The following is a 13837-nucleotide window of genomic DNA, read 5'->3' as shown; positions in this document are numbered from 1 at the left end:
TGGAACAAGTAAAGAGTGGATAAATAATGACAGAATCTTTATTTTTGGGTGACCTATACCTTTAAAATGTTACTTGGTTTTACTATGATTCATAATTAAACAGGAAGAATTCTGTTGTACAGTGCAACAGAGCATTTCATTGGGAAAGTTTGACCACCACCGATCTGAAGTGTTTGTAAGTGACATCATAAGTGTGATTTTTACTTGCAGGACTCCTCATCCAATCCCGATGTCTCTGAAGAGTTGGCGTTGCAGCTAATCTGTAAGATTTTGCGTGTTTCCTGGAAGGAGCAAGACCGTGATGTCATCTTCCTCCCTTCTCTTGCTGCTGAGTTCCAGAAGAACCCTAAAGATGGTATGAACCAAAAAATGACTCCTCTGCTGATCGACTAAGAATGTCTCCGCTTTGCTTTCTCGGGGATTGAATTGCATTGTTTTCTTGTAGTTTACTCTGACTTCAAGGACCTGATCGGGCAGATTTTGATGGAGGCTCTCATGATGTCCACCCGTTCCCGTGACTGTAACCCATTCGCCAGCTTGACCGCCACATCTCAGCCAATTACTGCTGCCAGATCTCCAGACCATCACCTGACTCTTGTTCCACCCTCCAGCCAGGGCGGCAGTCCCATGATGCCCTGCGCTGGTTCATTCGGTGCCAGCTCTCTTTCCAGGCAAGTGTGTTTGCTGGCAACATCCACTCTAAAAATGTGTGATAATTAAGATTTCTTTCCTCAACCATACTGCATTTATTTGATCAAAAATACAGTAAAAACTGTTATTTATTGTGAAATATTATTGCAACATAATTCCTGCCATTGTTATATATTTAGTAGGGGGGTAATGGATCACGGTTGATCCATGATTCGTATGGATCAGAACGCACAGTTCGGAAAGCACATGACCCGCGAATTAATAACTTTTTTCAATTCGTATGATAATCCAACATTTACAATAATTGGAGACAGATCGCCTCTCGCGTCATTCAAATCATGTGTATGAAAGTATTTTGGCTTCCTCGTAAAATATGATGATGGAAAAAGTTGTGGTGTGACCTACTTAAATGCTTTCTTAGACTATTAATTAAAGGTGTTTTCTGTCACTGTTGAGCCTGCATCAATGCATTCTGTGTAAAGCTACACAATTTAACATTTAAAAGTTCGGGATTTCAATTCAAACCCATGCAACATGAATGATAAGTCACAATGATTCGCATTTGTTTATTATCCTTCGAAGCAATGCATTCAAATCTGTGTTTGATCAAGAGAGATTCAGTCACTTAAGTAAGTAAGCAGAGTTCATACGGTCATGGAAAAACCTGGAAAAGTCATGGACTTTTGACATGGCATTTTCCAGGCCTGAAAAAGTTTTGGAAAAACAGAAAAACCCACAAAGTTTTGGAAAAGTCATGGAAAACAAGTATCTGTATTCTTGAATATACTGTAAGTTAGTTGTCTTGACTTCAATTCTGTCCTTGGCCTATCACATGCTCCCACATTATTAGTGCGGTGTAAGCATTATCTAAATCAATATTACATAGATATAAATATAAATTGAAACTAAATACATTGCTGCACGTTTTATGATATGCTGTAATAAATTTGAACATGCATTGTTGTTGTTTTTTTTACCACGCACATGTAGACAATGCATGAAATATTAAGTCATAAAAATTTACTTGAAGGTCTTGGAAAAATCATGGAAAGGTCAGGGAATTTTATTTGTAAAAATGTATATGAACCCTGAGTAAGTTACAAACAATTAAATACACAGAAGTACTGAAAAACAGTTTATAGTGCAGACATAAACAATAATGTTTATGATAGAAGATTTAAAAACCCTGTTGAGTGGAACTTGACGCTGGTGAGTGTTGTAGCAATTACATTGTGTAACCAATAGGTGGCGACAAACAACCATAAAAAATAGGTCACTGAATAGGTTTTCAAAACACACCTATAATCAAAAATAAAGTTTTATGTGTGAATTATTGAAACATTAATTGAACGTAAATACGATATGTTGTACAAGTTGTTAGATTTCTATATTCAGCATTATCAGCAACAGTAGCAAAGATTGTTTTTCATTTTCTTTTTTTCCAGCTGGTTCTTTCTTGATTTTTAAATTTTTTAAAAAATGTACAGGTTCTAAGATTTGTTTGGTAAAACCAATGGTTTTTGCAGTGATTTTGTAATAATGGAAAGCAAATGATATTTGTCTCCTGCCTTTTTTGCTGATCTGAAAAATGGTCCAATTCGTGACTCAAAAACCATAGTGTGATTTGAACCGTGAGATTTGTGAAGCATTAAACCACTAATATTCAGCATTATTACTTTAGACTTCAGTGTGAAATTTTCATTTATAAATTATTATAATAAACTGATATACTATTTTTTTATATTAAGTTTAATCATTAATAATGGTGATTATTTTTTCTGCTATTCTATTTTTATATTTCTATTTGTTTAGTTCAATATTAGGATCCTATGATAAACAAATTCTGTTTTAAATCACAGGAATAAATCACATTTCCACATTCATTAAGAAAACACGTATATATTTTAAACTGTAACAGTATTTCACAGTTGTAATCAAATAAATGCAGCCTTGGTGAGCAGAATAGGCTATTTTTAAAATATATAAAAATATGACTCATCCCGATTTTTACTGTTAGTATACTTGAATTGTTCACAAGTTCATCTACGTCTTTTCCTACACCTACATTGTCAATTTCTTTTCAAATTTCCCACTGTTTTCTGTGTTTCCGTCTTCATGTTCATCTGTGTCTTTGTTGTTTTCAGTCTGTATGGTTGTAGCCCAAACCCACTAGCTCTGAGCTCTGCCAGATTGAGTGCTCCATCTGTCCCACCGGCTTCTCCAGCCGCTCTTCCAGTATCCCCCAGTCCGCCGATCTCTCGCCCTCCCGCCAGCCTTCCATCTCCATCCGCCCCTTTGCCCATCTCCCAGAGATACAGGCCCTACTCCCTTAGCTCATCCATTCCTATAAGCCCAAGCTCCAGATCTGCTCCATCTGGTATGCTCACTTCCCCTACTACTTCAGAGACCCCCTCCAGGCCCTCTCCCAGACAACATAGCACCCAAACCTCTATGCCTTTCCCCTTTCCGCCGGGCTCCCCCACCACTATGGCCAGAAGGACTGCACTGGCCACCCGGATGCCCTCTAGGTACCTTTTTCACCCTGTTAGATGTGTTGCATCCTATTTTTTTATTCATTCTGTCTGCTTTCATTCGCACACCAGGCAAACTATAATTTAACCAATAAGTTACAGATAATAGACTTCCTAAATATATGAATAGTAAAAAATTAAATACACAAGTGAGGTCTTACAAAATGTTAATGTGCAGTATAGGAAAAAAAAAAACTTGTTAGTGTTGTTAAATTATTATGTGTAAGATAAACTACATGTACAATTTGAGCAAATAAGCATTAACAATTAATTATTTAAGATCAGCGGATAATAGTGAATTAACATTCTTGTAATATGTTTTGATAAGTCATAATATGACACTCTGTTAGATTTGAAGTCAACATTTCAATAACTCTAAATAACTCTAAAGTGGCTGTATTAATGTGAATTAAGTATGTTAGTGTACAGTGTAAATTATTGATATGCATACTGCGGTGTCCTTAAACTACTTTCAACAGTTTTATTAAAATATAGGTAGTTTTAAAAACGAATACGAATTATATGTAAATTATGTAAAATAAATCAAATTATCAGCTAATATTACAGCGTTTCTGCAGGGTCTTGCGTCTTAAATCTCAAAATCAAAAATTTTTAAATCATTTTTTTAAACAGGTCTTAATTATTTTTTTTTAGTTTATGTATTGCTACCCACTTTAAACTTTTTTAAAAAGGTAATTTTTAACTCTGTTTGTCAATGATTTAATAATTTTGTCATAATGATTTAATAATTCCTTACAATAACATTTGTTTAACAGTGCTCCATGCATTTACTGCTAAGGACACCCACCTTGACATATTGTTGTGCATCGATTTAGTTTATTATAATTTTTAAAAAATTTTTAAATATTTGTTTCAAATATCTAAAATATTTAAATTTATTATTATTAATTATTATTTTATTATTAAATGTATTATTAAATGTGTTATAATATATATTTGATAGGGCAAATAAAAATCTATTGCATCTGGGCCATTTGAAAAAATTCTTAGCATTTAACCCTTTATGAGACTAATAATAGGTGCTTATTTAATAATGTCCTTAATAGCATGTATAAGCAGTTATTTGCAGGTCAGAAAAGAGCGTGCACCATATCTAATATCAGCTGATATCAGTAACGTTGTCATTTTGTTACTGTGGTTATTTTTTAAAACATGACATATTATCTACAACTGCTAGTCTTTGTGTTAAAATTGAGAATATGAGCATTGATAATATTATATCTGCTGTTGACTGATACATTTGGTAGTTTTATGAAGAATGTGCATGCATAAATATATATCTAATACTGATGGTAATTAATGTTGTACTATTATAAAGAACATTCTTGGTGTTCTTACAAATGTGCTTAATAGCAAATTTTAATGGAAAATTTAATAGCAAAACCGGTGATGTATAAATGAGCATGAAGCATGATATAATAACGGCTGAAACCAATATATTTTGTAACATCAGCTAGTCAGTTTGGCTCGCTGTTTAATGTAAAGATACATCTACACTAGTGTTATGTTTCATTGAGTCTATCTGTCTGCTTTCATTCACACATCGGGTCCACAGCAGCCCTTTCTCCCTCCTCTTCTTCGCCTTGTCCGACTTGCCTCAGGACAGCAGTGATGAAGAACAAGAGGAAGAAGGAGAGGAGGATTTTTCAGGGGTTCAGTTTGGGTCCAGGTATCGGTGCCAAAGTGTGTTGCATGCTTCAGCGTGCTGCCTGGCCACTAACAACAGCCTGCTGTGCCCAGTGTGGGCACAGAAATGGGCAAAAAAGAGTGACAAAAAATAGTAGACTCTGATCGTATAATAGTTGATCTTGTCAGACTGACAAAATCAGCATTTCTCTCGCTTCTCTCTGGACAGAGCTTCGCTGTCGGCTCAAAAATGTGCCCATTGCGCAAAGATTTTTTTTAGTGGCATTCAGCTCACAGCAGAAATGTGAGCCTGCAGACCTTTAAACTCCCACACAGGACGTGTGAGCTGGATGACGGTGGTGTTGGTGAAGGACTGATTGTTAGGCGTTGGGATAATGCTAGCTGACTGACTGTAACAGGACTAATGAGAGCCAGAAGCCTGCTGTGAAGTGTTGTCTCACCCTAGAGTTCACTAATGCATGCTGTCTCATGACCAAAGACCTGCAGGGGGAACAAGGATATTACAGACCTGCTTTTTCTTGTTCTCTTGGCATCATTTAAGGACCTCATTGAAACAATTTTTATGCCATTAATATTGGGTTATAAAGAAGTTTTGGGAACACGTTATTTTAGGTATTATCTACTGGCTTATTACCTGCCTATTAATAAAATATTAACTGTTCATAAGCTATTATAAGGTATGATCTTATTCTCATCTTATTTATATGTTCATATTTAAATGTTAATGTTATTACTTTGAGGCATTAGTAATATTATTTGTCTGTTATTTTTATATTTATATTATAATTACAATTGAAGAGATCAGATGCAAAACCCTCTGATCCATCAGATCTCTTTTTTTTGTAAATTAACAATTTACATCAGGTTCCTATAATTGGGTTCAAAATGTCATTTTATAGATGATGAAAAGGTTATTAGCTGGTAAATAAAATAATTTTTTTCATAAATATCACTTTAGACAATTCTTTGGTTTTTAAAAAGTTAATATTTATTTATTTGTTTTTTTGCGTCAAAACTAGCTAAATCCACTAGTGCTTGTTTTTGCAAAAACATCCACCAGGGACAAGACATTGTCATTAGTTGAAAAATCACTAAAGATGCATTAAGAAATTATTTTAACAAACATAAAATACATACTTAAACCACCTAAAATTAAAAAATAAATAAATCTGTCAAGTAAGTGGCGGTTCATTCCGCTGTGGTGACCCCTGATAAACCAGGGACTAAGCAGAAGGACAATTAATGAATGAAATCTGTGAAGTAGGTGCATTAAACAATTACATTAAAATTGACAATAATTAAATCTGAACAATCTGTTGTCATTTCTGGTATTTGGGATTTGGATTTAATGTAAGTAGAGCAATGTAAACATTGTAAACTAAGCTTGGTAGTTTCAGTTAATGTATTGTAAAACATTGTGAAACATCAATATCTGTGCATTGTCCATTAATATAAAAAGCTTATCAGACATCTAGGTATTATGAAGTAATATAACTGATGCATAGTTTTATACATTATATTTATCTTTTAAAAATAGCTTAAATTAGCAAATATAACACCAAGTAGGCTTACTGGGCAAAAAAGGGATGCCTCTTAGACACTTTTAGAAGCTGTCATTCATTCATCCTCACTATACTCAAGGTCTTGGTCTGTTTTTCATCTCTTGTTCATCCTCATAACATCTATGTGGGATAAAAGAACGGCATCTTCGTCCTTCGTAAAATTCAGTTGCTATTTAATGTATAATAAATCAGATTCATTCAAATTAGCGTCACTACACAAAGTTATGAATTCATGTTACACTTTCGACTGTACAGTGTGTGTTTTTTTTTCTTATAATGCACAGTTTTCAGGTTAGGGACGTTTTTATTTGCCATTCACTGACAGGACAGGCTCATCCAGTTCGCCTGACTTCATCTTTTTAAATCTGAATCTGTATTTAACAGTCTCCCTCATAAAATCCAGCTTATCAGCGTGCTGCTACATTGAAAACATGATTCTATTTGCGCCTTCTGATTGGTTCTCTAGACATAGCGGCTTTTGCTGTCAAAGGCAAGTGGTGTTTAGAGGCTTTTGCCAACAAACTGTTATCTAAATGGACTGGTGCTGTGATGATTTGAAGCAAAAATATTTGTTGGAACATTTACTCTGTGCCTAAAGGTTTTACTCAAGCTTCAGCTCATTTTTGGCGAAATTGGTGTTTAGTAGCTTTTGCATCTGAACCCTTCAATTCATATAATAAACTTATTATTAGCAACAAAAACGGTTTTTACCCAAAGAATGCTTTGTGTAAAAGACACAGATGACTGGAAATGGCTTTATTCCATTAGATATATGTAATTTTACTCACAGCTAATTGCTCCAGTTTGGGTTTACCAAAATAAAATCTGCTCTGGAGCAGGTTTGCCTACAGGTTGCACTAAAGCAAGTTACCGTGGTGACTAATCCTGATAAAAACCTTTTTGAGCCCAAAGACTCGAGAGTTTGCTCAAACCACACGTGAGCTTACTGACTTTGAACAAGGTAACAGGCCTTTGAGGAGAATGCTGATCATCGATCAATTCACCATGGGAAATAGTGACAATATTTAGTTGAGTCTGATGTATTTAACACATTGTATCTTCCTAAGTTCATAACTGACATGTCACAGGTATATTTTTCATCTGTAAATGATAGAAAGTAAAGCAGTCGGCGCAATAGCCTAGTGATTAGCAAGCCAACATATGGTGCAGTAGCATGTCAGGGCGTCCCGAGTTCAAATCCTAGCTTGTGGACATATCCCTAACCTACCCCCTTCTCTATCTCTCCAACTTTGCTACCTGTCTCAATATTGTCCTAATAAAGGCAAAAAGGCCAAAAATAAATCTTGACTAAATGTGGTCAAATTTAGTCTTTTTCAATATTTGTTTTCTTTTTTCTTTAGTTATTTTTTTGTGTGATTTTAATGCTATAAAGAGCAGTTTAAGATGGTAATGTTTTGATCTAATATATATATATATATATATATATATATATATATATATATATATTTATATATATATATATATTTTTTTTTTTTTTTTTTTTTTACCTCAAAAAAAATAATGATTCAACCCTGGTCCTGTACATCAGTATTTTTTTATTTTTTTGTAAACTATTACACACTGTAATAACCAATTATAGGTTTTGTCATTATAATCACAATAAGTCTTTCTTTTTTATTGTGAGAACACTTTTTACCAGTATATTGCCAGCAATAATATATCGCCCATCCCTATTGTTATAATAGTAGCGCATGTGAGTGAGTCAGGGGTAATATCAACTGCAGTCTTATTAACAAACACTGCTTGCGTTATGCAATTTAAAGTTATTCACTCCAAAATGGTAATAAACCTTAACTTTATCGTTTTTCTAAAAACAACCATTCTGAAAGCTTAGTGTCTAGAGAAGAATTCTGAATCATAAGTCATTTCCCTGGTTGGCTGTAGCTGTGGTTTTGGTTATTTACTCAGTTTGGGTTTCCATCTCCACTCTACAAGCTGCTTTATTGCGTGAGCGTTTATTTTTCTCTCTCTTTTCTCTTTCTAGCTTGGGTGCATCTGCAGGAGGGATGGCTGGTGACTCAGGTTGTGACCGCTTTACCATAGAGTCCTGTAAAGAGACGGAGATGCTCAACTACCTCATCGAGCGCTTTGACAGCGTGGGGATGGAGGAGAGAAAGGCCCCAAAGGTAGCTCCTGACAAACATTGTGCACACATTTCTACAGCATTAGTTCTGAATTGACATCTCATTATTGTGGCCATTAACATATTATTTACCTATGACTGAATTCAAAGTGGTTTAAAGAAACTCAGCCTTATTTTAGTGGAATGTTTGTCAAGAGGACAGGTGGAGGTGTTGAGCATGTGAAAGTGAAAGTTAAAACAGGCCATGTCACGTCTAGGGTATTTCCCTCTTGGCATGAGTTGTACATGTGGTGTTTATTCATTGTATCGGCTTGTCTATGCTAGGCAAGGGTGTGAAACATAATTAGCTTCTATTTTAAGCAATTAGGTTGTCTGCACTAAAAGCGTTTGTTGCAGCTTGTCACTTTATAAGCCACCTTTATTTGCTTTCAGCATTGTTACAATACTGCCAAATAAATCTACTTAATATATATAAACTTGTAGTTTTGATTTAATTTTTGTATACATTTTATTAAAAAAGAAAATGAAAATATTTTAAAGTTTGTTTACAATTTTTTTAATGTAATGAAAAAAAAATGTATAGCTAAAAATGTACAAATAAAGATATATTATAATAATATTTAACTAGATTGTTTTATTATATTTTTAAATGAAAACAAATGGTTACTTAAATCATTCAAGAACATTATTATTTTATTATCATCATTATTATTATACACGTGCAGTTATGTAACAAATCAAACATCAAAAAAGCCATTTTATTGCATTTTTTTAACATCGGTTAAAATTCAACTTAATTCATGATCATTTAAGCATCAAGCTAAGGTTGTGTTTTTTTTGGTTTTTTGATTGTTCGGTAAATATTCTGAAATTTTGCATCAGACACATCACATAGGTTGTGACTTTTGAGTTGTTTCCTATGTAGCCACAATGTTATTCATATACCCTTCTGTTTCAGATGTGCAGCCAACCAGCTGTCAGTCAGCTGCTGAGCAACATTCGCTCCCAGTGCATTTCCCATGCTGCACTAGTGCTTCAAGGTGCCCTCACACAGCCCAGGTCAGAGACTACAGCCTTTTTAAAATCACTTCAAAACATTTTGAAGGCACTTTTACCTTAGAGCTTAGATTTTTCAAATCTTTAAAAAGAAAAAATATTAGAAATTTAAATAAATAAATAATTAAATAAATATACACAAACACACACATGTATATTTTATTTATATATATATATATATATATATATATATATATATATATATATATATATATATATATATATATATATATATATATATATATATATATATATATATATATATACACTGTATGTGTGTGTATATATATATATGTGTGTGTGTGTGTGTGTATGTCTTGCGATCTTACTAAATTTGTGCAAGTAAACATTAATATAGATGTTTAATTTGCTCTAATCTAGCATCTTGTCTATTAAGAGATGGGCTTGAAATATAAAATAATGTCAATCAGCAGGGACGTTTTAATATAGTTTATCTCTTAATGTTTTTTGCAGCACAGTACTTCTATATGTTAGACTACAGCAGCAACACCTCATAAATAAATGTAAAAGCGGCATGTGTTTTGGGTAAATTACCTCCTAAATTAATTTTTAGCTTTGTGTAAGAATATTTTTGCTGCTTTCTCTATGTGTATTGATTAGCTTCAGGGGTAAACGTTGACACTGGTGAATAGTCACACTGTTGATGCAAATGTGCAATCTGATAAGAGGAAGAAAATCAGAATCAAGCTCCTATTCAAACCAAGTGTTAAAATGCCCTAGTTGCACTCTGAAGTCTGTCAGTTTGAATGCATACCAGCACAATACATTTTGAATGACACTGCCACCCCCTCTCTGTCTTTGCCCTCAAACAGAGCCCCTCTTCAGCCCTCCCTGCTGGTTCCCTACATGCTGTGCCGGAACCTTCCATACGGTTTCATCCAGGAGCTGGTGCGCATGACTCACCAGGAGGAGGACGTGTTCAAACAGGTGGGAGTTGCAGCAGATTATGTCGACGGGCCACACGCTGGGCCGTTTGACTTCATTATTGATGCCAAACTCCTAGGGATAGAAGGCATATTGTTGAGTGTTTCAGCTATTTGTTTGGTAACACTTTACCATAAGGTTACATTTGAGTTATGCGCATTAATTGACATGAATGGTGTTTGAGTCTTTACTAACATTTTTTTATTAGAAATGCAATGATTTACTGTTAGTTCATGTTAGCTCAGGTCATTTTAATTGTATTAACAGTAAGAACTAAATATTTTAACAATGTAGAAGTAAAGAATTTTTAGGGATTTGGTTTTTTATAGGATGCAAAGCAATGTGTGCTCATGCCTCACTTGTAGAAAATTATGTTATTTTTTCATATATCTTTAATAATATACAGCTACTCGGCTAACATGAAAACGTCTGACATATTTAAGTTCCTCTGAAAGCCCGCCCTCAAGAGGCTCTGATTGGTCAGCTAACATTATGTGCTGTGATTTTGGGATTGGCTCCATATTACCACATCACACCCCTACAAGCACAATCTTTTGTGCTGTCTAAACACTGTCAGTCAGAGCAGCTGTTAGCAACGTTAGCTGCCTGAATCAGACAGAAATTGAAGAGCACACAGCTGAACCTGATGTCAGCTATTTAAAATAAAATCTGACAAGTGTCTTTCACATATATTCGGGTTATGAGCATAAGTAATATAAAGTGTTCACAAATCTTTGGTGAGTTGTTATTTGAGATGTAGAACGCAGGGAAAATGGCAGTATAGAAAGACACACTGCACACGCTGCTGAAGATTGTGGGTGTTTACATCGGTTTGACTGATAAATATGAATTTGTAGCTAAATTGTTAGCAGTGCCTAACAGCATTTCCTTGTTTACGTCCTCTTTACAACATACCGTTAATGCTAGAGACTGTGCATGTAATTGATCAATTTTAACAAATAAAAATACTTACAGGTTGTGGCTGACAATCCACAGCTTCTGCTATTATGGTTAGAGGAGTTTTTAGCTGAATCCAGCAGGTTCTAGAGATTCTGGAAGCTGTGCTTTGTCAAATGCTAGAGCTATATATTTTTATAAATCTCTTCGACATAATTAAAATTAAGCTGTTAGCACTTCTGTCTTTGTGTTGTGTGTGTGTGTGTGTGTGTGTGTATATATATATATATATATATATATATATATATATATATATATATATATATATATATATATATATATATATATATATATATATATATATATATATATATATATAAATACAGAAACAGAAGAAGCTCTGTGGAAATAGCAGCGTTTGAACGGCATTTTAGCTTTCTCCTCTATAACATTACCGTGCCTCTTTCCATGCCGCTTTGCTGCACAGGGTGTGCATGTGGTAAATGCATGTAACCAGAAGCCCTTATCATCTCACAAGCCCTAATGTATTTTTTTGCAGATTCCAAACTTCGTTCACTGTAGGCTTTGCTAGGCTAACTCTGTAAAAGCCAATGTCTCCCTTTGCATAGCTTTAAGTGTATTCCATTCAGAGATGTTGATAATGTTCACTCAGCTACATTACACAAGAACTAAAGTTTAAAATAAGACATCGTAGTGGACCACCCCTTTAAAACTGTTTACATTTTTATTAATATAATATTTGAATTTAGTTTATTACTAAAATAAATCAAAATATACATTTTTTGAAAACTATGTAGGCTCATTAATAAATAAAAAAATAACAAAAACTTGTCAAAATTACTTAAATGTTGTATATTAAAAAGATAAAAATAATATTTATGAATTTTAAATTATTCGGCCAGGGTGCATCTAAGACCATTTATGATGTTAAAACCATTTAAAATACAAAAATTATAGGTGTGTAATGTTATCAATTCTTCCCGAACCGTCACTGTATGGGGTGACAGTTCGTTTCATGTGCTCACACAATGAGGACAGTAAGTCTAGATGTGCAGTCGCTGGAGAAGACCACAGCAGTGCAACAAGTTAGCAGCCATTCACAAAAAAAAAAAAAACACGTCTTTGCAACTGAAATGTGAGTTGCATCGCTCAGAGATGGTTCGGCCATGTTGCCGTTGTCATGTCAAACGCTTGCCCAGCCTTCATGTTCTTCTGATTGGTCCACTGCTCTGGAACTGACATTAAAGAGCATCACTGCCTGTAAAAACTCGTATTATCTTGACACTCCATCTAAAAATTTGGTACAACATGATACTCAAGTCTATCAACCGTGTTTACATAGAAAAAATCTTATGCTCACACAAGTCAGAGTCCTTTCTCTATGCGCACCCAAGACTGAACAGTTGTTCTCCACTGCATCCACTGTTATGGATGGATGTCCAGTCAGTGCTAGCATTTTTATTAAAAGAGGTTTCAGTTTTGAAGCTTACTGAATATATCCACAATTACTGTTTTTCAGTTGTTAGGAAAGGGTTGGGCTCAATCTTTGAAAGTTTATTACACAGTCTGTTTTATATTTCATTGTCCTGACTATTTTGTGCTTGTGCATCACAAACAGCTTTCCAGTTAATCATTCATTCATTCATTTTCGCCTTAGTCCATTTATTAATCAGAAGTCGCCACAGTGGAATGAATCGCCAACTTACCCCGCATATGTTTTACCCAGTGCATGCCCTTCCAGCTGCAACCCATTACTGGGAAACACCCATACACTAATTCACACACACACTACGGACAATTAAGCTTACCTAATTTACCCACAGCACATGTCTTTAGACTTGTGGTGGAAACCAAAGCACCTGGAAGAAACCCACGCAAACACGGGGAGAACATGCAAACTCCACATAGAAATGCCAACTGACCCATCCGAGGCCCGAACATGCGACCTTCTTGCCGTGAGGCAACATCGCTACCCACTGCTCCATCGCACCGCCCCCAATTATAATCAATATTTCTATTTCAAATAAAACGCTATTGTTTAGAAATGCACATTTACCAAAACCCCTAAAATAAACTGTTACGGTTTTCACCAAATACTAAGCAGCGTAACTTTTATAATAGAAAGAAATGTTTCTTGAATATGAAACTAGAATATTAGAATGATTTCTGAAAGATCATATGACACTAAACAATGCGGTAATGGCTGTTTCAACACTAGAATAAATTAAAATTGTAAATATATTTAAATAGAGAAGCATCATTGCAAAAATATTTCACTAATTATTTTATATTTAGATATTCTTGTATAAATGTATCCTTCATGAGTGTAAACAACCTCTTTTGTATTAAAAATCCTCACTGGTTGGGTGGTAGTGTATGCTATTTAAAATGATCTGTAACTA

General features: G+C 34.4%; 1 protein-coding gene across 4 annotated transcripts in view; it reads left to right on the top strand.

The window, feature by feature from the left end:
* ube4b (ubiquitination factor E4B, UFD2 homolog (S. cerevisiae)) overlaps nucleotides 1-13837 on the top strand; it is a 46960-nt gene that overhangs the window by 12183 nt on the left and 20940 nt on the right. The window contains exons 5-11 of one of the 4 annotated variants that reach the window (XM_087305021.1): nucleotides 211-355; nucleotides 446-671; nucleotides 2796-3179; nucleotides 4762-4872; nucleotides 8418-8559; nucleotides 9475-9575; nucleotides 10406-10520. In XM_087305021.1, the coding sequence (XP_087161147.1) occupies nucleotides 211-355; nucleotides 446-671; nucleotides 2796-3179; nucleotides 4762-4872; nucleotides 8418-8559; nucleotides 9475-9575; nucleotides 10406-10520 (1224 nt within the window). 4 annotated transcript variants of the gene reach the window in all.

The sequence above is a fragment of the Danio rerio genome, chromosome 23, assembly GCF_052040795.2.
Source record: "Danio rerio strain M-AB ecotype USA chromosome 23, GRCz13ab, whole genome shotgun sequence".
NCBI classification, from domain to species: domain Eukaryota; kingdom Metazoa; phylum Chordata; class Actinopteri; order Cypriniformes; family Danionidae; genus Danio; species Danio rerio.
The sequence above is the reverse complement of the archived record's forward strand: the minus strand, read 5'-3'. Positions and strand labels throughout refer to the sequence as shown.